Source organism: Diadema antillarum, unplaced genomic scaffold, assembly GCF_040938485.1.
Source record: "Diadema antillarum isolate AM-2024a unplaced genomic scaffold, OU_Dant_1.0 seq00000565_RagTag, whole genome shotgun sequence".
Lineage (NCBI taxonomy): Eukaryota > Metazoa > Echinodermata > Echinoidea > Diadematoida > Diadematidae > Diadema > Diadema antillarum.
In genome coordinates this window covers 897,494-924,722 of record NW_027271504.1, presented here as the reverse complement: position 1 = coordinate 924,722, position 27,229 = coordinate 897,494, and the positions used below count along the sequence as shown (strand labels likewise).

Sequence of the window (27,229 nt, the reverse complement as noted above, 5' to 3'; positions counted from 1 at the left end):
ACATGTTTCCTGCATTTTCTTTCACAACAGTGATTATCAACAAGAACATGTTCCTGGAGAGCAAAACAAAACAAAATCAGCTTTCTTTGATTACTAAGAATGTAAACAATAAGTCGGAAACTACATTTACCTACCAGCAAACACAGTTTCCTACTTGCAGCATTTGATTTTTATCACTATGTTTTACACTGAACTGAGTAGTGACATCTTTTTGAACAGGTACCAAGTACAATAGCCATACTGTCTACAGGGTCCAGAACACAAACTTTTGTCACAAATTATATAAATGCTAGATTATGATATCACCTCACATCATATGGTACTTAAAAATAGCCTTTGGAGTTTGGACTCCTATATGATATATATCTCAGGGTAAAACAGCATAATTATGATCCACACGAGCTTCAATGATATGCCAACCACAGTGTCCATCAGTTGCAAGTTCCACACCTAGAAAAGAGTGTGCACTACAGTCTGCTGCCACGTACTTGTTAGCCATGGTAGAGTCTCCTTTGCAACGGCAGACAATCACATTAATTTTACAGCTCCAGTCCTTGTTATATTGATGATCTTCAAAGCACGAAGAGTCTGAGCAGAGGCAAGATCAAAAGGGCAAAGGTTAAACAATTTTTTTCCCCCTCTGAAGTCAGTTTGTCATGGTGATGCATGAATCAAAACTTAATTACCTACAGACTCATTTGTACAACCAGCATTTTGTGAGGGAATATAATATATTTATTGACTTTGTTACCATTCAATTTTACTACCCGTATAAAAATGAAATGTGCTTTGTCATCATTATGATTACTTTTTTTTTCTCTCACATCAGTTTTCAAAGGCAATACACGAATCAAAATTTAATTATCTCCAGACTAATTTGTACAACCTGGAACCAGCATTTTGTGGGAAATGTAATATTTTTATTGGCTTTGCTACTATGTAACTTTATTACCTGTTATAAAAATGAAATATGCCTTGTCATCACTATGAATACCTGTATAATTTTCATTTTTTCTCATAATATAATTGCCAACAACTTTTATCAATAAGTATCATCAATGCTTTTATCCTTCATTTTTTTGTAAGAAGCAGAACAATTGTATTACTCTTTGATAATCACATTGTTGTTGCTTGGAGCCTGTTCAGAAGTAATCTAATGCTTTGGAGTTAGTAACTAGGGATCTGACAGCTTCAAATTCCCTTACGGACATCTAGGCAATGGGGATAGAGTGACCTGCCCACAGGCACTACTGCTACTGCCAGCAGACTCAAATTATGGACCTCATACCTGAGATTCTCTGGTTGTAAACTACCACACCATATCGCCTCCTTGTGATTTACTTCATATACTACTAGAACTCACTATGACTCATTATCATTTATAGCATTCTTGCATTGCCATCAAGATGTCTCATAAAAAGCATGGAGAAAGAGCAGTTTGATTTGATTTGATATGCTTTGATTTATTCTCTGTATGGCATCATGTTGCTATCATATCAATTTTCAGCAATTTCATTAACAATGTAGATATAGTATACAAATAGTTATGAGATGACGGGGAAAAAGGGTGGTTGGTAAAATAGGTCTATACATGCCTTTAACTTGGCTTCTCCTGTTGCCCCAGTGATGCGCATCCCCATCTTGCTCATGTCTGGTACAGAGAGGGAGCCCTTGTTTCCTTCCGTCCTGAAGTGGTCGTATAACCTCCTGTACACCTGTGGAATGTGTACACATAGGGTAACAACAGTTGGTCTCTACTAGCTTGACAAGAGGATAGCTACTGAGTGGCACTTTATGAAGACATCATGACAAACCTGGGCTTTATTGACACTATAATACTAAGGACACCAAACCTCTACGTCAGAAAAAAAAAAATTGATAACATGAAGAGGAGGAAGGAAAGGAGAACGAAAAGGAAGATACTTATCCCGCTCACTTGTATCATTGCTGTTATATGTCATCACCTCTGCACGATACCTCCTCAGCTATCTAGCAGGTTGACATGAATGTATGGACGGTCCACCTGTCAAGCTCTACAGCATGTGTATTTCATGTATGCACAACAGATTGCAATTTTTTAACATCCTGCAACGGAGGTCAATGGCACGCGACACCGCTTAGTGTTGTGATGTAATGCATCACAACCTATTGTGAGGCAGGCTTAAGACATATGTGCCATAACCAAAGTGCAAATTTTGCTCCAAAGAGTATTTCAGAGGTGAACTGAATTAGCTGGTCAGAGTGTATGACATCATACCCTGTTGATATCATCCAACTTTGCCCTTCCTCTGATCAGGTCTGACACCGAAGCAAACTCTTCTTCTGTCACGGGGACAATGTCATCAGATTGTGCCCTCAGTTCTGCTGGTGATGGACCTGGTGAGTAGCAATGAGGTACAGATGATGAGTACACAAAATAAAGTAACTCTAGAATAAAGGATTTGAAGCAAGTTACATTTCCACAAAATTTTACCAATTTGCAAGGAAGTCCTCTCTTCCATTGGAGTTTTTGGATTATGTAACTGATACAAGCATTGCCATGTTGAACATATGGAAGCATTAAACAGGTTCTCATACCCTGAAAATCAATTGAAAAAAAAAGAAAAAAATAATCTGCTCAGTGTTACACTTAAATTCCTTGTACCATATGGGAATGCACACACCTGGCCACAGTCCCACATATTTACATCTGCGCAAAAACTGTGTCAACTGGTTGTTTCAGGGAGCATTGTTCAACATCGAGTTGCTTGATACATTAATTCTAGGACAACATTTCCACTAAACAATCATTTACACTGCCCAGTTTCTACACAAAGTCTGTGAAATGTAGAAAAATTGTGAAAAAGTGAACAAAAAAAAAAGAAGAAGCTGGAGACAATACCAAAGCTTTAATGTGATGATCTCTTTTAAACTCGTCATGGGACCATGCATTAGCACACAAACATCCCCCATCCCGATTGCAGGGTGCTACATAAGCACTTGCCCAATTGCGTGGGGCAAGTGAAAATAAAAGTTGGGCAGGTGTTTTGGAACCAAAGAGATTATACCTATAGAGTAAGTAGTCGCCATACGCGTGCGTACAAATAGTGCGTACAAAATTGAAGAGGGAGCGCACACTCAGCTCCTGGCACTGGATCTAAGTCTACGTTCAAGTCATATCTTCTCATATCATATCTGGAATGATATGTTATTCTTCATTACACATTTTCATTTTCACAATCACAATGTGGTTGATTGTATAAATATTAGTTTCTACGATGATATCATATCATTTGAACCATTTGGTAGAGTCCAGACCTTTTTGTTTTTCGCAAAATAAACAGTGGGAACTTGGGTGTAGACTAGACATTACTTGAGCATTATGACGTTTGTTTCGCGTACATTCCCACTCACGCCATAAAATCAAACAACATCAGCACCATTATGACGCTTAAACATGACCATTGTGACGTCACAATAAAACAATGCAAGGTCACTGCGCCGAATATTCAAGTCGAGCGCATTAAAGGGGAAGGCTAGTAACTGATCAGTGGGAATCAGTGGAAATGCTGGGAGATAATTGTTCCAATTATTATGGGATTCATTCAAGAGTTCATTGTATATCTATTGTTGTGTGAAAATGATTTGCTTCAGAACGGTCTCATATTCAAGTAATGTGCAGATTAATGCTCCGTCACTGACCAGGGACGCTAACCTGGAAGCATTAAACTGCACATTACTTGAATATGAGACCATTCTGAAGCAAATCATTTTCACACAACAATAGATATACAATGAACTCTTGAATGAATCCCATAAGGATTGGAACAATCATCTCCCAGCATTTCCACTGATTCCCACTGATCAGTTACAAGCCTTCCCCTTTAACCCTAAGAAGACTGGGCTATTTTGGTAGCTCGAAAGACTGGGGGGGGGGGGGGGGGGGCTAAAGGGCCCCCCCTTAAAGGGCGTGTACAGAAGTGGGGGAGGTGGCGTTTGGGATTTTAACTACTTCGTCAGCTGGAAACAAAATAGCTATGCATATTGATGTGAAATTATGAATCTAAAGCACAGGTGCCGCTTGTTTGAAGAAAATTGGGTCAGAAATGGCTAAAATATGAATAAACGAACGAACGGAAAAAAGACGACATGCCCCAACTTTATCCGAATTTATTCGAATTTGGTTTGAAAAAAAAAGTTGTTTAGCTCCCTCAGCGGTAACGGTTACAAGTTTACATCGCGTTGCGATCGTACTCAATCGCAGAAGTATAGACCGTTTCAATTTCGATGGCCTATTCACCTACCGCCGCTAGCGGCGCTATAACGGCCGCCATAACTGGGGGCCAACGGGGGGCTCCCAGCGAGCTAGCTAGCTACCCAACGAGTTCCACTTGCAGCTAGCAGCCCAGCGTACCCATCGCGCATAGTTAGCCGGGCGCGGCCGCATGCGCCGCCGCCGGCGGCCGCTGGGTCGCCGCGCTAAAATTGTGATTGTTTTACTTACTTACTGTGGAAAAGTCATTCAGCGGCATTTAATGCCTTTCTTTTGGACAAATTGAGTAATTCAGACATATCGATCTTAAATGAAAGCTTCAAAGGATCAGAAAAAAAAAACACAAACTTATTGTGCAGTTGTTTGGGTGCACAAATAACAGGCGAAAAAACGGAAATGGAAGCTGCTCTTAAACACGTCAGTATGTGAAATTTTGACGCATGATGAATCACTTAAGTGAAACACAGCGGTATAAAAATTGCACAGATTTTTGAAACAAACTTTGGCCTATGCCTAATAGATTCTCTATCTAATTAGGCTAAATCACTGCATATTCATATTCGCAAAATAAAGTTGTTCATTTTAGAAGACAGGTTCAGATCAAAGATTTTGAGAATTAATTAAATATATATTTTTTTTAAATGCTTGGTGCAATACTTACAAAAGTTAGAATACACTTCCTGGCTACTTAACATTTTAAAGCCTACACTACAGCCAAATGAATGTTTCAAGATGTGTAAAAAAATCTTATATTGTAAATTTTTACTTCTTCACTAAGCGTTCAGCATTAAATTGACCATAATCAATTTGGGCCTGGAACTCTGAATTTGAATTAATTTTTGATAAAGTGATACTTATAGATATTAAACTGCCATGAATGGTGGCAAACATCTGTTTCATAAGCATAATTCATATTAAGAAAGTTTGATTAGAAAATCACTTTTGTAGATTATAATTTTAGGCGTTAGCGCGATGTTAAATGCAAGGTTACTTATACAGGGCTGCCAACTCTCACGCATTGAGCGTGAGACTCACGCAATTCAACCAATTTTGACTGTCTCACTCTGATAAACGAAATCTCACGCTAAACCCCCTAAATGGACTGTACATGACTACAAAAATAAATATATCTCTAAATTCTCTGATATTCCGAATATCGATATGCCCAAGCCCAAAATGTCGAGATTTTCCAGCGCGGGTGTAAAGCTTAACCAATAATAATCGTTTTCGGTTCGCGCGCAAGGACGAGCTATTGGATTACGATTGGCTTCTACCTATACCACGTGAGCGTAGCTTGTACTTTTGGCAAATTACAGTACATGTATGGCTATGACTTGTGCTTTACATCGCTTTACATACACTGACTGTGTACGTACGTACGGCCGCACAGCAGGTGTTTTTTTTAGACGGCACAGATTGGGGAAACTAAAAATCTATCGGGGACACTATCCCTAAACCTAACCCTAATCCTAATCCTAACCCTAACCATCAAACCCTAACCCTAACCCTAACCCTAACCCTAACCCCAACCCTAACCCTAACCCTAACCATAACCATAACCAAAAACCCTAACCCAACGTTTTTCCCATAGGTTTAACACGCGCCATGCCCCAATCTGTGCCGTCTTAAAAAAAAAAACGCAGGCCGCCAGGTGCTAGCCAGGAGGTCGCTCCGCTCCCTCGCAGTGTCTCACGCCAAACTCTCACTCAAGGTTGGCAGCCCTGCTTATAGACCTTAAACAGTAAACTGTTTGGTTGTTGACATCAGGCGACGTAAATTAACTTAAGTTTATACGGCTTAGAAACGCCTATATTTGCCTTCAGTTTGCTTTACTTAGTTAGACTTGCCGGAAGTTAGTGACAACCGAAAATGATATAGGATGTAGCTATAGGTCTAGACGGGTCTTGATCTAGTCTGGACTGTTGCCAGAATTCCAGACAAGATCTAAAAAACGTTAGACAGACTCTACCCCGCTAGTCCGAGAAAAGGCAAAAGCCTAAAAAGGTTTAAGTTAACTGATATTATTAGTTGCTTTGATAGCGCCATATCTATCTAGCTCAAGATTCTGATTCATTATTTGTATTTGATTATATCAGTAAACTGCTCAACAGTCTAGGCTTACTATCTAGACGTCTGTCTGCGCCTATCCATAGTTCTCCCCAGGTGTTTTTTATCCTCTTACACAAATGTGAATAGATCTATAAGGGGCTTACACGCGAGTACCCAGGTCATCGCAAAAGAAATAGAGTCTACAAACACTCACGGATCGTACCGATATTTACCTTGAAATTCAAGTTTTGGCTACAGCCGTATATGCCATCTACCCATTCGCTCATAGTCGGTATAAGTTGTTTAATTTTATTAATTAGCTAACGAAAAAAAAAGTAGACTCTATATTGTCACAAATCCAGATGCGTCGATCGCTGCCAGCTCCAGAGATAGCTAGCTGGCCGGCTGGCGCCGGGTGGTAAAAGCACTGGCTGCCGCTGGCACCCTTGCCACGCACACACGGCGCTTGCCGACCCGGCCTGGTTGGCCCCCAGTTATGGCGTCGCCTTAAGAGGGCGCACTTCCATGAACAGTCACTTGAATCGGTCTATTCTCATGGTCGGACATCCGGGTATTTTGCGTGTCACGGGGTCATGGATAGCGGTGGAGTGAAAACAAACAGTCGCGTGAGCCTGGAGGGGTAACGCTGTACGTGTTTTCTGCCGGGGCGCCCCGCGAGCATAGCGCTAGCACAAGCTGTACTACTGTAGCTGTGCGGGCAGCAGGATTAGGCCCTACTACTAAGGCCTACCCTAAATTAGGCCCTACCTTAAGCCTACTACAGTACTAACGTTAGGCCTATAGACCTACCTGAAGTTTCTATGAGGTACTAAGTAAACGTAGATATCGGGGTAGGGCCTGCTCAATGAGGTTCTACTGCACATCTGGCCATTTTCGGGTCGTTGATCCAGAGTCCTGCCGCGATTTCATACGGGCACAGGTCCAGTCCGGTTGCCTTCAACTTGGCAAAATACCGGGATCCGACCGATCAATCGACAGGATCCAGATTTTTAGAATATTGCTGGCAAGACATGATGCATGTATCTCATGAATAAATGACAAAATGAATACTAGTAATGAAAAGCAGTCCCCATGTATGCGTAGAGTGGCACATAAAACGCGTCGCTCATAAAACGCGTCGCACATGCAGGCACAGCATGCAGTGATGCGCATTATGCAGGCTTAGCTCGTGCAAGCTGTTTGTTTTCACTCCAGTCAACCGGAAGTGACGTGTAGCTGACCGCAAGAATACGTACACTGTACAGTACATTGAGTCATTGGACGTATGCAGCATGAGCACACTACACACGGCGATCCACCGTTGATGGAGGTTCGACAGGCAAGTGCCGTCTCGAATGACGGGGACTTCGCAGGGCTGCTGCTGACCGACTGTGTAAGTAAATGCGACCCGCATTTCCAACAAGTTACCAACAAGTTACCAGTTTGTTCTATGTCTAGAATACATCCTTCTGCCACTGGACTACTAGAGGGTTGTAATTGTAAACATATAGGGCCTACCGTTAGTTTATTCGTTTAGCGTTACTCAAATTGTTGTGTTACTGTTAGCATGATTAGGTTAGGGATAACGAACTGCGACCGGCGCGGCAGCCCCACACGCATAGCGTACTACACATAGTACCTACTTGAGTATGTGTATGGGGCTGGGGCTGAATTGCTGGCCGCACACCAAAGAGATTTTCCCCAGTGGTGGGTTTTGGGGAGGAGAAAAGTCTCTTTGCCGCACACCAATGACGCTATGCGTATGGGGCTGCTGGCCGCAGTAAGGTTACAGGGATATGGATAATACAATTTGTATACTCAGTTACTAGCCCATAGAGTTGGTTGGATTATGCGAACCAGACGCCGTCGCTATTTTATCTAAGTTAGGACGTAAATAAAGACAACTTAAAGCATAATTTATTATAAAGTTAGGCCTGAAGATTGTATTTTTAGAGGCCAAATAATGTATTCTAGTCCTCCGGAAGGTCACGTGATCGCATCTAGTGCGGAAGGGGACTTTTTCGGACCGTAAATGCACCGTTGACGCGTTGTTGACGATCTCTGCGGAGATGCAGGGTCAGTCCCATACATTGAAATTAGCGTCGTTCATTCGGTCAAGTGAAACTCCGTGATCGTGTACGTGTGTTGTGTATGTGGCGATGGCGATGGCAGTTTGTACAGCTATTGAGCTAATTTACAACAATTGTACAGTGTACAAATATTGGATTATTATATTGGATTATGGATATTACAGCTCAAGAAAGAATGATCGAATGACGATGTCTATAAATTATAGTAGATCTATAAACAGAGTCTTTATCTTCATCTCTTATTCATTTCCTGAAAATTATGTTCTACTACCTGTACTAGTACTAAAGTACTAGGCCTTTTGCTTTATATACAACCTTGTAGGGTGGTAGGGTAGGACTCCAGCCTGTGGCTGTAGGAGTAACATAGGTTCTGGGACAGGTTCTTGTAGGAGTAGGACAGGTTCTCGTTTGAAAGAGTAGCCTAATTGTATAGGCTACTCTCTCTTTCTTCTTCTTCTGTTGGTGTTAAGTGCAGCTTTCTGCTTGAACTTAAAGATTACGCACTGTTGTAGTGTGTGAGAGTGCAGCCGTATGTGTGGTCTACCAGTCAAATTCCACAAGTAGGCCTAGTGTATTTACAAAACATGTCTGTAAAAGTGGATATTTTTGCACGACTAATTTTTCGCGCTTTGCCGGGTGAAAAGAGTTTTGCGTGTTCTTAATTCCGCGGAATCAAGACACCCCACACAGGAACATTTAGCAAGCAAAAATATTCGCGTACTTTTATTTTCGCGCTAGTTTCTGGTTGCGCGAAAATTTCAACACCGCGAAAATTTCCACTTTTGGAGTGCAAGTAAAAATCCATAATTTCATACACTGTAGGCCTACATGTCATGAGCTACAGTTACATCTCCCTCCAGAAGGACTTGAATGCCTCGAGGGAGGATGAGTCAGCTGGGTCTGCTGGTAGGTGGTTCCGTGCAGTCTCTGGCAGTTCTGGAGAAGAAGGATTAGCTATACACCAGATTGGTGCATAATGGTGTCCTAAGGCGGGAATCATGCCCTCTTGTGGAAGATGTTGACTTTTGTAGGTATTGCTGCCAGTCATTGTTCACCAGATCATAACTTATGGATACAGCATTACAAGACGGCTTTGTAGATGCCTGCTAGCAAGTGATGGCCATTGTGTAACCTGTCCAACATGGCGGTGACACTGCTGTGACATTTGAAGTTGCCAGTCACATAACATGCACTTCGTCGCTGAACCATCTCGATCTTGTCCACATTTTTCCCGGTGTGTGGGTCCCATGCTGTTGCAGCATACTCCACAACTGGACGAATGTAGGTGAAATAGGTGGCCTGCTTTATCTTCTGATTGCAGTGTCTGAAGATATGACGGAAGAAGGCACAAATAGAGTTTGCCTTCTTGACGGTGGCATCAATATGTGTGTTGAAATTCAGCTTTCTGTCAAGATGGACCCCCAGATGCTTTGCTGAGTGAACTTCTTGAAGGTGTTGGCTGTGGATATTGTAGTGATCGACCTATGATTGGGTTTCAAACGAGAACCTGTCCTACTCCTACCCTAGATTAGATTCAATTTTTATTGTGCCTACTTGCGAGACATTATTGACAAGAGTCTAGAGAGATTCTGGTATTTGATGTAAACATAATTTTCAGGAAATCAAGAGTTGACCCTGCTGCAATTTTAAGACGAATAGAGTACCAGGCTTTTTGAATTTTTCAAGTTGGTATCCAACTTGCAAGTGTATTTTCTGTAAATACAGTGTAGTAGAGATGCAGAGTCTTCCACATCTATCAATAAAGTTTACAAGGATGTAGTCTGAATTTAATATTCTCAGAAAGGTTTTACTTACAAGGTGTGTGAGTTATGAATTATTACATTATTTTTTTCTCTCAATGTGTGTATACATGTATGTGCACATGTACGTACAGTGCATGTCTGTAGTTTCTCTTTGCTTGAATTGGGGTTTACTCCATCATGATAATGTTTTCAGACATGTTATGTGAATAATGGTTTAGAATATCATCTATAATTTGGAGTAATGGCTGGAAAAATTGTTATGCATTTTCTAATCCTTTCTCTAATCTCTTTCTCTTGTGTCACATTGTACACGTAGGTGTCCCCAGTACCTGACATCACATCGGTGGAACGTGCATATTTATGGTGATTCTCTTCTCTGTGGCCTCCAGGATAATCTGCATGACATGAACGAGGAGATCTACACTGTACAAGCTATCGTTTGCACAGTTCTATGTTTTGTTTTCCTGGATGCACCATTCAATCTCTGACAGATTTTATCAAGGAGAGCACTGCTGTTGCAAGAGCTTAATGGCTTCCTCACAAGAATAGAAACAACTGATTAGTAGCCTTTTTCAGTTCATTGAAAAACCTAGCAGGAAACCTAGAGCAGTATGTGATCATGATAACCTACCTCAGAAAGGTGCTAATCAATGTGATACATGTATGATACAATCGAAGAATGAAGTTGATATAACATATTATTTTATATCAACTTTATTCTTCATTCATCTTTACGGTAACATTTTTAGTAAAGACAAAGATACATTTATCCCTTGAAAAGCAAGGGTGTTGTACATAGTAAATGTGAAGTTCGACCATTACAGATAATCAGTGTATGGAACTACGTGTATGCAATAATCTATGATATATATGTTAAATCAGTGCATGTAAATTCCTTTGAAGTCTGTACAGATGGCAGAAGTATGAGGGATCAAACTTCAAATGTTGCCCGCCCTGATTAAATTAGATATTATCCTTCATGATATTCTTGATAAATGTTAGGGAACCAAGTACTTTGTATGAAATAGTATCTGGATGTCCAGCCAGTACTCAACAGGGGGCATGTCTTAATTGCCGCTGAAGGTATCAATTTAATTTGTACATCACCACTGAAGCACCATAAGAGGTTTAGTGAGTATACATGTTTTGTTGTTGATATTTTGGACGTGACCCATTTCAGAAAAGGTTTCAAAGATATAAGAATTCTGTTTGATCAGGTAGATACACAAGGTATGTCATCAAAAAGAATTGAATGGTCAGGAAGGGATGAGGAAGATGAAGATTCTGACACAGCAGTTAGATAGATGATGATACAACATGCACTTCCACCAAATCGGCCAAACTTTTACATGTTCACATGACCGAGCATGCTCTTATCAGATACCTATCAAGAAAAATTGTGGACCCTGTGAAAGGTAAGATGAGCAGATTTTTATACCACCTGGGGGGTTTCATGTTGGCCAATACTCCACACTAGTGTGGTCGAGTGAATTGTTACTGGTAAGGGGGTTGAATATCATTCACTCATTCATTTATAACCATGAAGGGAGTGACACACAGATATTTTAAATGTGTATGATGCTGCTTGTACACATGTACTGCAGGGCTGCCAACTCTCGTGCATTGAGCCTGAGACTCGCATATATAATTTTGGTCCTTTCTCACCCTAAAACTTTATTTCATTTGCATGCATTTCTATTGATCTCACACATTTTGACTCCTAAATTATAGCATTGGCCTACGGGAGTCTCACTCTTAACTAGTTTCCAGTGTTGACAGCCCTGATGTACTGATACATGTGTACAAATGTATTCAGTTGACAGAGATGTTGGGATGATTAGTTTGCCTTTGGACATTTCAGATCAGATTGTACATGTGTAAACTCTGTACAGCCAGTGCTAAAGTTGGGGATGAAAGATTTCTTCACATAGATGTTTTGCAAGATGTTATAAGGGCCAGTTCTGATCTGCCTGCTTTGATTTCTATTAATATTGATGTTTTGAAGTGTATTCAAATGTTGTATCTGTTTTGTTAGCTCACCTGAGTCAAAGGCTCAAGTGAGCTATTGCGATCGCCCTTCGTCCGGTGTCCGGCGTGCGTCGTGCGTAAACTTTTTACATTTTCATCTTCTTCTTGAAAACCCCATGACCGATTTTCATCAAACTTGGCAGGTAGCATCCCTAGGGGGTTAGGAACTCATTTTTTAAAATGGGCACCATGCCCCACCCAGGGGGCCCCCAGGGGGGCCCAAACCCCCCAAAATTAAGGAATCTGTAAAAATCTTCTTCTCTAGAACCAGAAGTGATAGAGCTAAGTTAATACTATGAGTTAGTACATTGATGACTATAGTTTCAAGTTTGTTCATGGCAGAATCAGGGGTGCCCCCCTTGGGACCCAGGGGAGGGGGTGGGGAGGGGTTCTAATGGGGCCTAAATTGTACATTTTCATCTTTCTTGAGAACCCCATGACCCATTTTCACCAAACTTGGCAGGTAGCATCCCTAGGGGGTTAGGAACTCAATTTGTTAAAATGGGCACCATGCCCCACCCAGGGGGCCCCAAGGGGGCCCAAACGCCCCAAAATTAACCCTATAAAGCCCAAGGGGGGGCACATTGTGCCCCCCCTACCAGATTTTCACTTGCCACTCCTTAGCCCTTTATCCGATTTCAACCAAATTTGGTGACTTTTCCTAAAATCTTATTGCGACCATTTTGGTATATAATTTAGCTATATCTGATGTTGCTGGTTGCCATGGCAACCTTAAACTGACAACCATGTCAGTCAGATTTTGCATCTTTTTTCTGTTCCCATTTCATTTAACAGCATTACTGTGTATGAAATGAAGGTTTCTTGGCTGAAATTTGTGGAAGGAGCGAAATTTGAAGTAATTATGGTCCTGGAAAGTTTTTCTTATTATTTCCTTTGTTTTTATGTGACAAAGGCATAAAACAATAGACATAATAGAGATAATTGAAAACAATAATATTTCCTAAAGATTGCCCTTCTATTTTGTGTTATTTTGATCCCTTCACCCAAGTTATGCCTCTAATGTCATTAGTTTATCATATTATTAATTGGCAATCTCAAAATTCTACTATTTTGCAAATATGAAATGTCATAACGACATGTACCCATTGCAAATATTTCATCTCAGGTCTCATAATGTACTACTTTATGTGGATATGAATAGCGCCCCCATGTGGTGACCTTGAGAAATTTCAACCGTAACAAATAATAAGATTCCACTTGCTTATCATTTGTGCCAAATATGAAAATGATTGGTTTATAATAAGACATATATAATGGGGATAAAGAAATTATACAGAAAAAACATGTTTTTAGCATATTTCCTATGTATTTCTTTATATTTTGGTGAATAGCGCCCTCCATGGGTGACCTTGAGAAAATTCAAATCTATGGTCATGTAGAGTACGAGTTACTCTACCCATGTGCCAAATATGACGATGATACATCAAATAATAAGAAAGTTATATAGGGGGGGCACAATGTGCCCCCCCTTGGGCCTGCGAGGGGTCAAAATAGCTTGGGCTTAATAGGGTTAAGGAATCTGTAAAAATCTTCTTCTCTAGAACCAGAAGTGATAGAGCTAAGTTAATACTATGAGTTTGTACATTGATGACTGTAGTTTCAAGTTTGTTCATGGCAGAATCAGGGGTGCCCCCCTTGGGACCCAGGGGAGGGGGATGAGGTTGGGTCCTAATGGGGCCTAAATTGTACATTCTTCTTGAGAACCCCACGACCCATTTTCACCAAACTTGGCAGGTAGCATCCCTAGGGGGTTAGGATCTCAATTTGTTAAAATGGGCACCATGCCCCACCCAGGGGGCCCCCAGGGGGACCCAAACCCCCAAAATGAAGGAATCTTTAAAAATCTTCTCTAGAATCAGAAGTTATAGAGCTAAGATAATACTATGAGTGAGTACATTAATTACTGTAGTTTCAAGTTTGTTCACAGGAGATCCAGGGGTGCCCCTCTTGGGGGCAGGGGGGGGGGGGTTGGTTGGTTGGGAGGTCCAAATGGGGGCCTGAATTGTACATTTTCATCTTCTTCCTGAAAACCTCTTGATGTATTTTCGTCAAACTTGGCAGGTAGCATCCCTAGGGGGTCAGGATCTCAATTCATAAAAATGGGCACCATGCCCCACCCAGAGGGCCCCAGGGGGCCCCAATCCCCCCCCAAATTAAGGAATCTTAAAAAAAATTAGGCCCTTATTGTACATTTTCATCTTCTACTTGAGAATGCCTGGTCAAATTTTGGTAGAGCTGTGAATAATTTAGATAAGTGACTGCGTGAAAGGTGAACTTGCGATACTCAGGTGAGCGCTAGACCCGCGGGTCTCTTGTTTCCAATAAGCATACCGGTACTTCATATTATGTACATGTACGTACAGTTTTGAATTGTTGATGCAGCTGCCAGTTTATGAGTTTGAAACATTGGCAGTGTGACCAATAGATACTTGCCTTCAAAGTACATGTAATTAAGGGCATATGATGTACATCTACACCTTCAAAACATTCTCTGCTGTTTGGTCTGTTGATCAAGTTTATATTTTTATGCCTCCGCCATGAAGTGTCGTCGGAGGCATTATGTTTTCGGGTTGTCCGTCTGTCCGTCCTTCCGTCCGTCCATCCTTCCGTCTGTAATCAATTTTGTGGACATTGTATCTAAAAAACCGTTAGAGGTATCAAATGAAACTTTGCATGTATATGATTGTATGAGTGGGTGGAGTTGTGCCTGTCAACTTTTGGGTGCACATACCCAAGGTCAAAGGTCAAAAGGTCAAGGTCAAATGCTGAACATTTCACTATTTCCCCTATATCTCTGCAATGCCTGGAGGTATTTTCTTGAAACTTGGTGTATACCTACCAAATGAAGATTCCTACTAGGGAGAGTTTTGAGTCATGAGGTCAAAGGTCAAGGGTCAAGTGAAAATGTCACTTAATTCTCCATATCGAACAAATATTTCAAGGTATCTTCATGGAACTTATGTAATGACTGACAGCGATCATGTAGGGAATTAAGGGGTCATGGGTCAAAGGTCAAGGTCAACTCCAGAGACTCCAACCCCAAGCACCTTCTGACCTGGAGATTCTCCCGCCCGAAACCCCTAGCAAACGGGAGACTCCAAGTTCATCAGTGTTCACTGTACATCACAGTCAAGACAGACTGTTCCTACTCATGTTCCTACTCACAAGACTGCTGACAGTTGTACCTTTCATAGGTCTCTTACATGTGACTTGGCCTGAGACTGATACCAAGACCACCACCAATATATATATATATATACAGGTTGTATATAAATAAATAAATAAATGGATGAATAAATAAATAAAATAATCTAAACCGCACTTGACTATAATGCTAAAAAATAGATAAAACTGTAGACTGCTTAATAAGCAGCTCTTGCTTTTGGTAACGTACATATTTTTGTCTTGTGTGTGATACATTGCCATGAAGAGTGATGGATACCTTGAAACTTAATTACAATGTAGTTCTTTCAACACCTACATGTAATAAATATGTGGAGATGTATATCAAGGAAAAATAAATTGTCGATTGTGCTCCTTTCTCTGTTGTTATTAATGAATAAAGAAGGTATTTTACTAATTGATGAAAATGACATGTGCAATAATGTATCAAAAGTTCTTTGCCTAGTTAGGTAGGCCTCCTAAAGTAATAGAGAGAATAGGCACAATGGCCTCCCATTGTAGCGAAGTCCTTTAGGATCAGCAGTTTTCTTTTGTTATATCAAAATGTTGTTAGGTAACAGCTCGTTATTCCGAAGGTTCGTTATTCCGAAGGCTCTTTATTCCTAAGATTCGTTATTCCGAAGCTTCATTGTTTCGAATTTCATTTTCGGATTGACCAATCTTCGGAATAACGCTACAAATTTTCGGATTAACGAACCTCTAGGTACTGTATAGGGAATTTGCGTGTTTCGGATGAACAACCCTTCGGAATAACGAACCTTCTGAACAGTGACCTTCGGAATAATGAACAGCACCCGTTGTTATAACTGAGCAAATTTAAAAAAAAAGAGTGGATAATGTTGTAAGCGGAATTTTGATATAATGTACATAGCTGTGTGTTCACTTTGACGGGAGTAAAGGGTATAACTAGTGGTTATAGCATATTTGAGTGAATGCTTAGGATGCTTTGAGTTGAGAGAGAGAGTGATCTGAATGATTGATGGCAGAATGAAACTGAGAATCAGACAGCACTTCCTGTTTACAAAATCAGAAGGGTGGACAAAAGCAAACCAAATAAACATACATGTACTTGTACATTTTGTATTATGATTTACAAGAACAAGGGAAGGCATGCAATCGGAGAGAGTTCCTTATGTCCCCCCCCCACCAATTTAAACAAAATAAACAAACCACCATCCCCCCCCCCCACTAATAATAAACTAAATAAAGGTTATGGGAAGTCTTTCCATAAATAGCATAACCTTTATTTAGTCCATTATTAGTAAAAAAAAATAGCAATCTATCCATTTTGCGCAAACTACGAGTAGTGGGGGGGGGGGACATAAGGAACTCTTTCCATGTAATCGAAGAAAGAGAGGGAGAGGGAGTGGGAGAGAGGCCAAGCAAGAGGCAGTAGACTATTAGTACCTAATGTCTAATGACAGACACAAGTACAGTATACATATCACAGCTAGACGCTCATAACTGACCATGTCCAGTACATGTAGTACATTGCCTGCATGGGGTCGCTCGTAACACACGAACAAAGGCATCGAGGACACACGTCAATTTCTATATGTGGGACATTACTGTATTTTCACGATTTCGTGCCGAGAAAAAAAAAGGAATGACATCCCCATGATTTCGGCTGGCTGCTGACCCATCCACAAATCATCACATTACACTCTAGGTATCATCTTAAAGCTGAATAATTATTCTTTTACATGGTATAACTTTCGTTGGTGCCATACGATGAAAAAGAAGACTTTTAGGAGAATTTTAGAAGAATATCTGTATCCATTATTTCCGGAACATCGGCAATTAATTAGCCACGAAGTTGATAATCTTTCATGTCGTTCTTGGAAAAATGAACAAGATGACATCGAAGTTTTAACCTTTACCTATCAAATAAAAGAAAAATCATGTGAAAATGTAATTCAGTGACCGAGATATGAGCATTTCAAAACGACTCTGCAATCGCGCTCTCCCATACCATGACCTGCGGGGTCAACTCGAGGTCACGCGTGCGAGTTGGATATTCTCATTGGACTGACTGATCCCACCGATGAACGTGTACGTGTCACAAACTGCACATTGTGGAGGTGTAGCCCACGGCGGTGTGCCACAGTGTATGAGATACCTCCTTGGCTGTACATACACAGCCCAGTCGCTGTACGTGTATTCGAACAGCGTAGTACAGTAGCACTAGTAACAGCGTCTGGTCGGCCAGAGGCAGTTGAGTGCGCAGCGCGACTTCGCACGGTCACACAACAGACAGCGATTGCTTTGTTACTGTAGCTATGCGTACAGTTGTAACACCGTCGTGTCTCACTCGCTCTCGATCGGGCGGAAAATCGGGAGGAAAGTTTGTGGATGGCACAAACACACCGCATGGTGGTGCTGTTGAAGTAACGGCCGATCGTACTTATTCGAAAGAAAAAACTGACCGCGAAACTGGCGAAACTAGATTTTGAAGCACTTCGGTGATCAGGTAATTTCAGTAATTTCAACCCTCAAAATCCATGTTGATCAATGTCAGGATGCTATATAATACTCTATAATGTCTCGTTGAGAAAATCAATCGCTTTCGTGACTTTTGGCGACAATTCAGGTGTCTAATCGACTACTGTACACGGGCTTTAAGATCTCGGCCGTGGATCGCGCGATCGCCGCAGAAATTTGCACAATGGTAGTGTGCGATGTAATCTACAAGATCGTATATTTAAATTTTCCAAAATAGTCTTCTTTTATTTTATTTTGATTAATTATGCTAATTTATGCGAGAAATCAGACTTTTTTATCTAAATCAGTAAATAAAGCTCCAAAAGTGCTCATTTTTGGTCTAGATATTCTTTGTAGCATTCTTAGCAAATGTACTTGAAAAAAAATTCGGTATCAAAATTAATTTCTTATTTATTTTATTGTTTTATGAATTTCTTATGTATTTCTTTGTTTTTTCGACCTTTTGTTTTTGTTGTTTTTTTCAGCAAAATTTGTGGCAGACCCTTTTTGAAGCATAATACTACTAAAACAAATTGATTTTAGCCATTGAGAGTAAAAATAAGCATATTTATATGAACCATGTGATAAAACTCAATTTGTGTTGACTTTGTACACAAAATCACATTTTTGAGCCATTTTCGGTCTCACGTGCATGTACAAAAAGTTATGTAACTTCAGAACCGTACCCCCAGGCGTCACAAATTTGGTGTCAAAATGTGCGGGAAACTCGAAAGAAAAAAGTCATAGAGCAACGCGGCAAGAGCATTGCGTGTTGCTGAGTAATCGCGCGAAATGTCGAGGGGGGGGGCCTTTTAGGCCCCCCCAGTCTTTTTAGGGTTAAACAGTGCGCTGCCATCTACTGATTAATAACTGTACAGGATCCGTGCAATGGTGGCTCCCACAACGCGAAATGGCAGCTCCCTCGCGCGGCTGCCTCCCCACTGGACTACGCCCTCTTGTGGTATAATCTCTTTGTTTGGAACGATGAGAAAAAGTGCTTGACTAAATTGGGCAAGCAAAAAAAGGTTTGAAGCCACCCTTTTTTCACTTTTTCCTCCCTATAAACCCACAAAATCAACCATACAGATGTCCAAAGATAATGACTGTTTCTTGATGCACTGCACTAAAATATAATTTCAGCAACTTTCCAACACTTACGTGTACAATTTACATGAAGAAGCCCCAGTGCAATATATTCAAACACCAATGAACTCTCGATCATACCACGTTTCTTACTCCAAATTGTGCTGTTCATTCAAAATGATTGTGTTTCATTAAGCCCTTGACTTATAGTAGTGATTTTCTTTATCATTTTCTTATTATTGGACATTCTTTTGGGGCAAGTAAAATTCATGTTCAAGTGTTCTGCAACAATTTGAAAATCTGCTTGCCTGACTGGGCAAGTGGTAAAAAAAAGGATATGGAGCACCCTGGACTGTTTCCTCTTGTTTGTTTGATGGATTGCTTATGTACTGGTATGTATATATACTTACTGATTTCAAATGTTGTGTCAATAGGTGATACATTTTCTTCATCTTCCACTGCTTCTGAAGTACTTGTTGTAATCTGAAGAGGCTGAATAAGACATCAAGAGTTCTACCTTTAGGTTACTGGGTCAGACTAATAGGAAGTTATGAATTTGAAACAATATAGCCATAAAGGTACTGTATAATGGAAATAAATAAGAGACTCTTATCGTTGTTCCGTAACAGAAGGCAAAGACACAAAGGATGATGGTGCCAGAAAATCATAATGGGGTGGCGAAAATGTAGGGAAGTCCTGTAAGTTATACAAGTTTATACATGAAATTGAAAAGAAAATGAACATAAAGACTGTCAAAAAAAACGCCATCAGCACCAAATCTCAAATTAGAAATTTTAAAGTTGTAATTTCCCATTCAAAACGTTGACTGTTATTCCCAATACGTCTTCGTGTTTTCTCCCTGCTAATAAATCCAATTTGTTGCCACTTCACAGTGATTTGCATATCTACCCTATCCTACAGGAAGAAGTTTCCTGACTTTGAAATCTTTACATACATAACATGCCACTGAATTATGATCGACATCAATATCTTAAATTCAGTGGCAACATTTCCTGAAAGGCATAATTTACCATTTGCAGATGAAACAAAAACCCATCACTAGTGCTTCAAAATAGTTCTAAAATGTGAGTTAGGGATAGAAACAACCACTGTAAAAATTTGAACCAGTGTAATTGATGTTATTAAAAAGTATTGTTAAATGTACAAAATGTGAACAAAAGTTATAATAAAAATGTTTCCAGACTAAACCATCTACAGTTATGGTTAACTGAGAAAAATAGTGATATCTCCTTATATTTTAGGCTTTACTGCAAAAATTTTATACGGCAGGATATTTTGTGATACAAATGACCTACACACATGCATCAAAAGTGATATTTTGAACATTTTTTAAATCACTGACTCCCAAAGGTAAACAGGACTTTTAAGCATACCTCTGATCTTACAGAGCTTTTGCTCTGCCTTTCACACTCTTGTTTGTTGTTTTACCTGAGCTCCCTCTCTCATCCTTACTTGTGAATGGTGAACAGGCTGAGCGGCTGTTGACTGCGATGCTGATTGCACAGTCGATGCTGACGTTAATGGAATACCAAGTATCGATCTGACAAGCTCTTCTTGCTCTGACACATCGGGGAGCTGAGTTTTAAGCATAAAACAAAGAAACAACATGTTCTATTTGATAATTCTTTGAAAACAGAATGCTGTATCATAGCAAATCATATCAGCTTTTGCGGTGAATGGAAGAATATCATTCATTTCTGCAAAATGCTGCCACCAACCCTCAAAATTTATGAAATATACAAATATTATATTATATATACTATATTAAGCAATTATTGTTTTCATTTCTTGTTTTCTATTGCTCTATGGTTTTTTATATTCAGAACAATTAATTTCAACTTCAGATCAGATTTTAATAGCTGAAAAACAGACTGTGCAAGAAAAACAAAAGAAACACATTAGAATCTTGCAAAACCTCATTCATTTTACACACAAACACATACAAATACGCCATTTTTGACTGACATGTGACCGTAAAATGTTATGTAACACCATAACCGCTGCAAATTAGCTATCAAAAGATGCGTAAGACTCTAATGAGAAAGTCATGAAGTCTCGCGGTGAGATCTTATATATTCTGGAAGTTATCGCAAAATTTCCGGGGGGGGGGTGGCATCATGCCCCCCCCCCCCCCCCCCCCCCCAAGTCTTTTTAGTGTTAAGACCAATTATCTTACATCATCACAGTTTCATAAGAAACCCACAGACTGGGCAGCTTCCTTTCAAGAATTTCATGTGACATATATGTCTAAAGGTTTATTGTCTGTGGAGGGAAATGTACAGTGTATATGATATACATATTGGGGAATCTTTCATTTGATTCAATTCTTCCTAGAACCAGCTGAAAAACTAAAAAATCTTTTCGTACCTTGCATTCCTGATAGTAAAAGGAAAATACCAATTTAGCAATTACAAAAAACACACATTTATATGACCAAAACACAATTATGATTTTCCCAAATGTTACATTAACATAACATTCACCACCATCGAAAATCAGAAATTAATAATTTTTGATTTGCCAAATACTGAGATTTTTTTATCAATCATTCATCAACATGAGGGCGATAGGTTACTACAGCCACAACTTCAAAATCACTACCCCTGAGGCAGAGGTAACTGCCCCTTTCAAAACTCTTTGTACTGTTAATTCATAATCATAATGCATGTTTGGACGCCCAGTTGTCAGAATGCCATGGAGAGCGTCAACTGGACAGAGACTCCAGCCCCAAGCACCTTCTGATCTGGAGATTTTCCCACCTGAAACAACCAGCACACTAGAGACTCCAACTTGTTGTGCACAAAGCGCACATCATGAGCGCGAAGCGTGAAGTCCCTTGCGACCAGGATCCAGGGCCCGCTCAAGGGCCCTGAAAGATCTGGGGTTCTAGATGCTCTCTCGTGCTACCTGAGGCTCATTTTTCAACATACGATGGCACTAAGTAATAATTCAGTGATTCAATCATTATATTTCAGCTTGATAAAACATCAATTCATATATCATATGTGTGTTTGGGCAGGAGAAAGACCATTTCAAAGCGGGAGGAAATACATCTGTTAAAGCAGGAGACACAGTGCCAGGGTGAGAGAAATAAAATGAGATTTTGTGAAAGTGGACTTTCGGCGGGAGATCTCCCTTCAAAAGCAGGAGAGTTGGAGTCTCTGCTGTCATGAGGCTTGTGCCACTCACCTCGGCTCCGGACGTCTGTTGCAGTCTCTGAATGGCGGCTGCAGCAGACTGGAGCTGCTGCTTCACCCCCGCCACCATCTCCTCCTGAGCCTTGCGCACATTCTCTGCCTCTTCCAGGATGCCCTTGTAGTCGTGCTTGACCTGCTCCAGGCGTCGGCTGAGCTCAAGTGGGGATGTCTGTCATGGGGGGGGGGGGGGGGGGGGGGCGGGCGGAGGGGGGCGGGAAGGTGGGGGTGGCGCTTGAGAACGTTTCATACAGAATGATACAAGCAATCTTACATGATGGCAGTCTGTAGCACTACTGGTAAATCTCATTATGAGGTCTGATATGAAGGTAAACATTGTATACCAAAGATGTTGGTTCAGTTACATTTTGATTGCACGCTGCTTCACAAGCTCTGATAGAAGATATTCCCTTTTCCTGCTAACAAATTTACTAAATCGTATCAGCTGGCAAAAACAATGGTTTATTTTCTCAAGGAATTCGTGAGAATGCTTAGCCAAGTCACTGTTCTTTGTATATATCTAGCAGTAAGTAGTCAGCACTGTTAAATATTATTCATGTATGCAGTCAAGTTCAAGTGCACAGCCCTTTATACACACAGTATGTTTTCTCACTACACTGTTTGAGTCTAGCCGCTCAGCCGACATTGTGCATGCAGATGCTTTGCACAACACCCATTCTAGAATCGAAGGAGCATGCCCCCCCCCCCCCCCCCCCACCCCCTCTTTCAATGGACTTCCTTTGTACTTTACCATTATTAGTGTATGGACAGAGAGAGCTACTTTGATTTTATAATGCACATACATACCGACATCTAAGTTTGAAATGTCAGTAAATACTACTCTTGTCTGGATGATACATCAAAGGGAGGTGAATGGAGAAAAAAAAAATTAATGCTCTTGATAATGGGAGGAATAATGGTTGTGTAAACATTATTTTGATTCCACCACAACAAAGCCAAGAGCAGTGATGAAAAGCAAATCACCCCCTCCCCCAAACAAAATCTCCCCAAATGGTGTTGGGGAGATGCTGACAATAATAACAACTGAAAGAGAGAGATACTTTACTGTAAGAAAGTAATTACACATTTCTGTTTCCCATGTAATAGGTCAATACAAACCTGCTTCTCCTCAGCTGCCTCTTCAAATTCATTTTCCAGCTTCCTTGACATATACTCGATGTCTGATTCCGCTTTGCGAAACTGCATCGGAGATCAAATGCAATCAAACACGAGACATGAATTCAACATGATTAAACAGACATTATAAGCACTGCAAGAAATAAGTCCCATATGGTTCAAGAAGCATATGAATACCATTATGCTGACACAAGTGGTCTCATCATCTTGAATGCAGAATATTCTGGGAAGGGGATTTAGTATTCATGCTTCATGATGCACTTGTATATTGTCAGGCATCTAAACAACACATGAATTGATCACAAATGGCACTTTTTATTTACAAAACTTCATTAATGAATTAATTCATTTTTGTGGTGATAGAATCACAAATGTCTTTAAAAAGATGTGCATAGGCAGGGCTCAACACTAACGGTGGCCCGGTGGCCCGGGGCCACCAAAAATGAAAGTCGGGCCACCAAATTTCAAAAAAGTGCAAATTTGGTGGCCCGCCTCGGGCCACCAAAATTTTTTGAAAAGTATGTCAATATATTCGTTACTTTTTGCGCCGGAAATTGCAGTTAAATTTGTTTAAAAGATGGATGAAAAGGACTGAATGAGTGCCTGAGAGTGAGTGTTGCAAGTTTGTTGAAGTTTATTTATGAGTAGATATGTCCAACTTCTAACTCTTACTATCATAAAACTTAAATATTTGACTCATTAAAAAAAGCAGGACTTTTAATGTTTTTTATTGGGTTTTTTTCGGGACACCAAATTTTTCTCTCGGGCCACCAAAAATTTGAAATTTAGGATTTTGGCGGCCCCATCCGGCCACCAAACAAAAAAGTTAGTGTCGAGCCATGGCATAGGATAAAGGTTGTAATCTACAAGAACTCTAGACTAGGCCCTACCCTGAATGTCCTTGTTTATTTTTCAAGTGCATCTTCTGTTTTTACTAATTCTGATGACATCATCCCAAACAAGGATGTTTGTGCTGTTTCATATTAATAATAATTGAACACATAAGCGCCTTGTCAGATTATAAAATAAACTCCCCAAATTCTACCCCACCTGGCTGCCGTCGTCGCGAGAGTTCGGTGTTTTGAGTGATGGTAGCATGGCAGGTAGTGGTGGTGTTGGTGGCCATACACCCCCATTGGAAATGCCTCATAGACATTAGAAACATCATCACAACAGCAACACAAAAGGACCTCACACTCAAAGAAAGGATCAATCATAACCCCTCATTCGCATTCTGGACACACTGGACTCACAGCAACCGGAAGATACTCTACCCCTCGAACGAACCCTCCATCCCATATCATCCATCAGGCCTTGATAGCAAGAGTCCAACTCCTGACAGCCATATACCTGCTACAAACAAGACTCCACAAGATAAAGAAGGATGTGGACCCCACATGCCTACTATTCGGTACTAATGCAAAGAGGAAGATGACTCTAGAACAATGTTGTCAACTGCTGCAGTTAGTGCAGCTACACTGCCGTAATTTCGCCAAGAGTTTATCAAAGTCAAACGGAACAGAAACTGCCTACCATTGCACCCAGACTGCATTCCAGTTTACTTATGCCACACTTGTACCATATGACCCGTATGATGACCTTAACCTTCCTAAGGACCTCAGTCTAGCTAAAGTAGTAACGTCACTTACCATAAGGTTGCCACCATTTTAATCTGCCACCAACAGTGTCTAGGTTGTTTACTGGAATCCTTTATGTTTTGAAACGAGTGGTGGAAGGCCCTTCTGACAGGTAAGTTAAATCATCAATGGCTGATGAAATATCCTTCTGTCGACTGTCTTGTACCGAGTCCGTAGTCTTCGTGGGAAAATTTGTTTGGAAAGAACCCCACTGAGAGCCGTGTACTAGCCTATCATATGCAATCACACAACACAGTCGATAAGCTCGGGCGACAATTAGTGAATGCCCGATTGGAGGCTGGCAAGCTAAGCCTATTAATAATTTTGCAAAGCGAAACTTAGGGAATAGACTGATACCACTTTTGATGGGGAATTAACTCAATACACAGAAAAAGAAGGGGTGGCAGCTTGTAGGGGAATACCACCTGTCTTCCCTGGCGGACTGGCGAATTATTTGGCCTGCAGTTTACGTGCGTAATGCAGTGTTGGTGACATGTGAATGTTTGAGTGCAGAAGATTCAAGGTGTATGGGATGTATGATTGATGAGGAAAATTAAAAGGCGTGATTTGTGAGAATGTTTGTTTCTTCTTGCGAATAAAATAATGAAATTTGATATTTGAATATATTTTGTGAAATGTATACACAATACGTGTATAGCGTAAAGATGAGCTGTTAGTGTTGGTGTTAAATGTGGCTAAACTTTCCTTGGCTTTGTTGTGTGGTTTGAGAGTGCTTGAAGTTGTGAATGAAGTTGTGTGCGGGCACGGGTAGTCAATGCAGAATGTGCACGGTGCACATGCACATAGGGCAGGGGCCTATATCACGATATAAATATACAACTTACAAGGGAGAAACGCGAACTGGCAGACTAAGGTCGCCATGCATGGCGACCTTTTTAGGCCGCGGGCATGTGCTTGTGCCATACAAACCCGTGCAATGCGCGAGTCGAGTGGCGACCTTATATGGTAAGTGACTTTAGTACTCTATAGGGAAAGCAGGTCTCGGATCTCTAGTGTCTAGACCCTATATTAATTTAGAGTCTAGACTCTAGCATTTTGTAAATTGTAGATGACAACCATGACAACAATCGAATATCCTCTGTCTGATCCTGATCTTTCCAATCCGGTTGAGCATTACAGTTCGGGAAACCCACTCACAAGGGGGGCCCCTCCTTATAAGTAACCCGTCCCCCTTGTAAGTAACCCCGTCCCCGGTCCCGGGGCACCCCTTATAAGGAGTCTCCACGCTTTTTTGCAATGCAACGCGAAAATGAAAGGACTGCGGCAATTTGCTTGATTATGTCCATAAAGCTTCACAAGTTTCCTAGTTACTCACGAAATTTGAGCAAAATCGGTTTGAGGCATCATATCTAAAATCATGGATTTAAATGCGATGTCAAACGACCCATGCGAATGCTGAAATGCGAGCGATTACTGGCGTGAGTGTCGCCAGGCGCGGCGACGCGGCAATGCTTGAGTGCAGACGTGGCGACTGAGTACGTGCTCAGTCGCCACGTCTGCACTCAAGCATTGCCGTGCCGCCGCGCCTGGCGACACTCACGCCAGTAATCGCTCGCATTTCAGCATTCGCATGGGTCGTTTGACATCGCATTTAAATCCATGATTTTAGATATGATGCCTCAAACCGATTTTGCTCAAATTTCGTGAGTAACTAGGAAACTTGTGAAGCTTTATGGACATAATCAAGCGAATTGCCGCAGTCCTTTCATTTTCGCGCTGCATTGCAAAAAAGCGTGGAGACTCCTTATAAGGGGTGCCCCGGGGGTTACTTATAAGGGGGACGGGGTTACTTATAAGGGGGACGGGTTACTTTATAAGGAGGGGCCCCCCTTGTGAGTGGGTTTCCCGAACTGATTAACTCTGCTTCTTGATATATCAATTATCTAAGAAAGGTGTCCAATCCTGATTGAAGACCTATCTGCGACCCACGTTCGTCAATCTCCGACATACACGGAGGGAGGAAAGGAAGAAGAAGAAGGCGATCGAAGAAGGTGGTGGGTTCATGCATTGTTAATGCGCGTATTGTTAAATTGACCTATGCAACGGCAGCAGCACGAAGGTCAATAATATGGGACTAGGCTGGACCTCCCTGCTATGCTACTCGGTATTTCTTCAAGTGCGAGTTAAATTTGTACTACAGATCACCTTTGACTGCGACTTACCATCCCCTCTAATTTATCAACGATCCTTTCCATTTCCTGTGAACCTTCCATATTCACAAATTTAAGCTGATGTTGCTGTACAAAGAGAACAGATGTGAGAGAAGGTT

At 40.9% G+C, this 27,229-nt stretch overlaps 1 protein-coding gene across 1 annotated transcript; it reads right to left on the bottom strand.

The window, feature by feature from the left end:
- Positions 1-243: 243 nt before the first annotated feature.
- Positions 244-27,229, bottom strand: LOC139735148 (SKA complex subunit 2-like). The gene is given in 8 exon segments (XM_071645909.1): positions 244-588; positions 1,596-1,715; positions 2,258-2,376; positions 19,361-19,463; positions 20,424-20,546; positions 22,161-22,337; positions 23,285-23,365; positions 27,123-27,229. Coding segments are annotated over 8 exon segments (834 nt in total). The 5' UTR covers positions 27,174-27,229; the 3' UTR covers positions 244-528.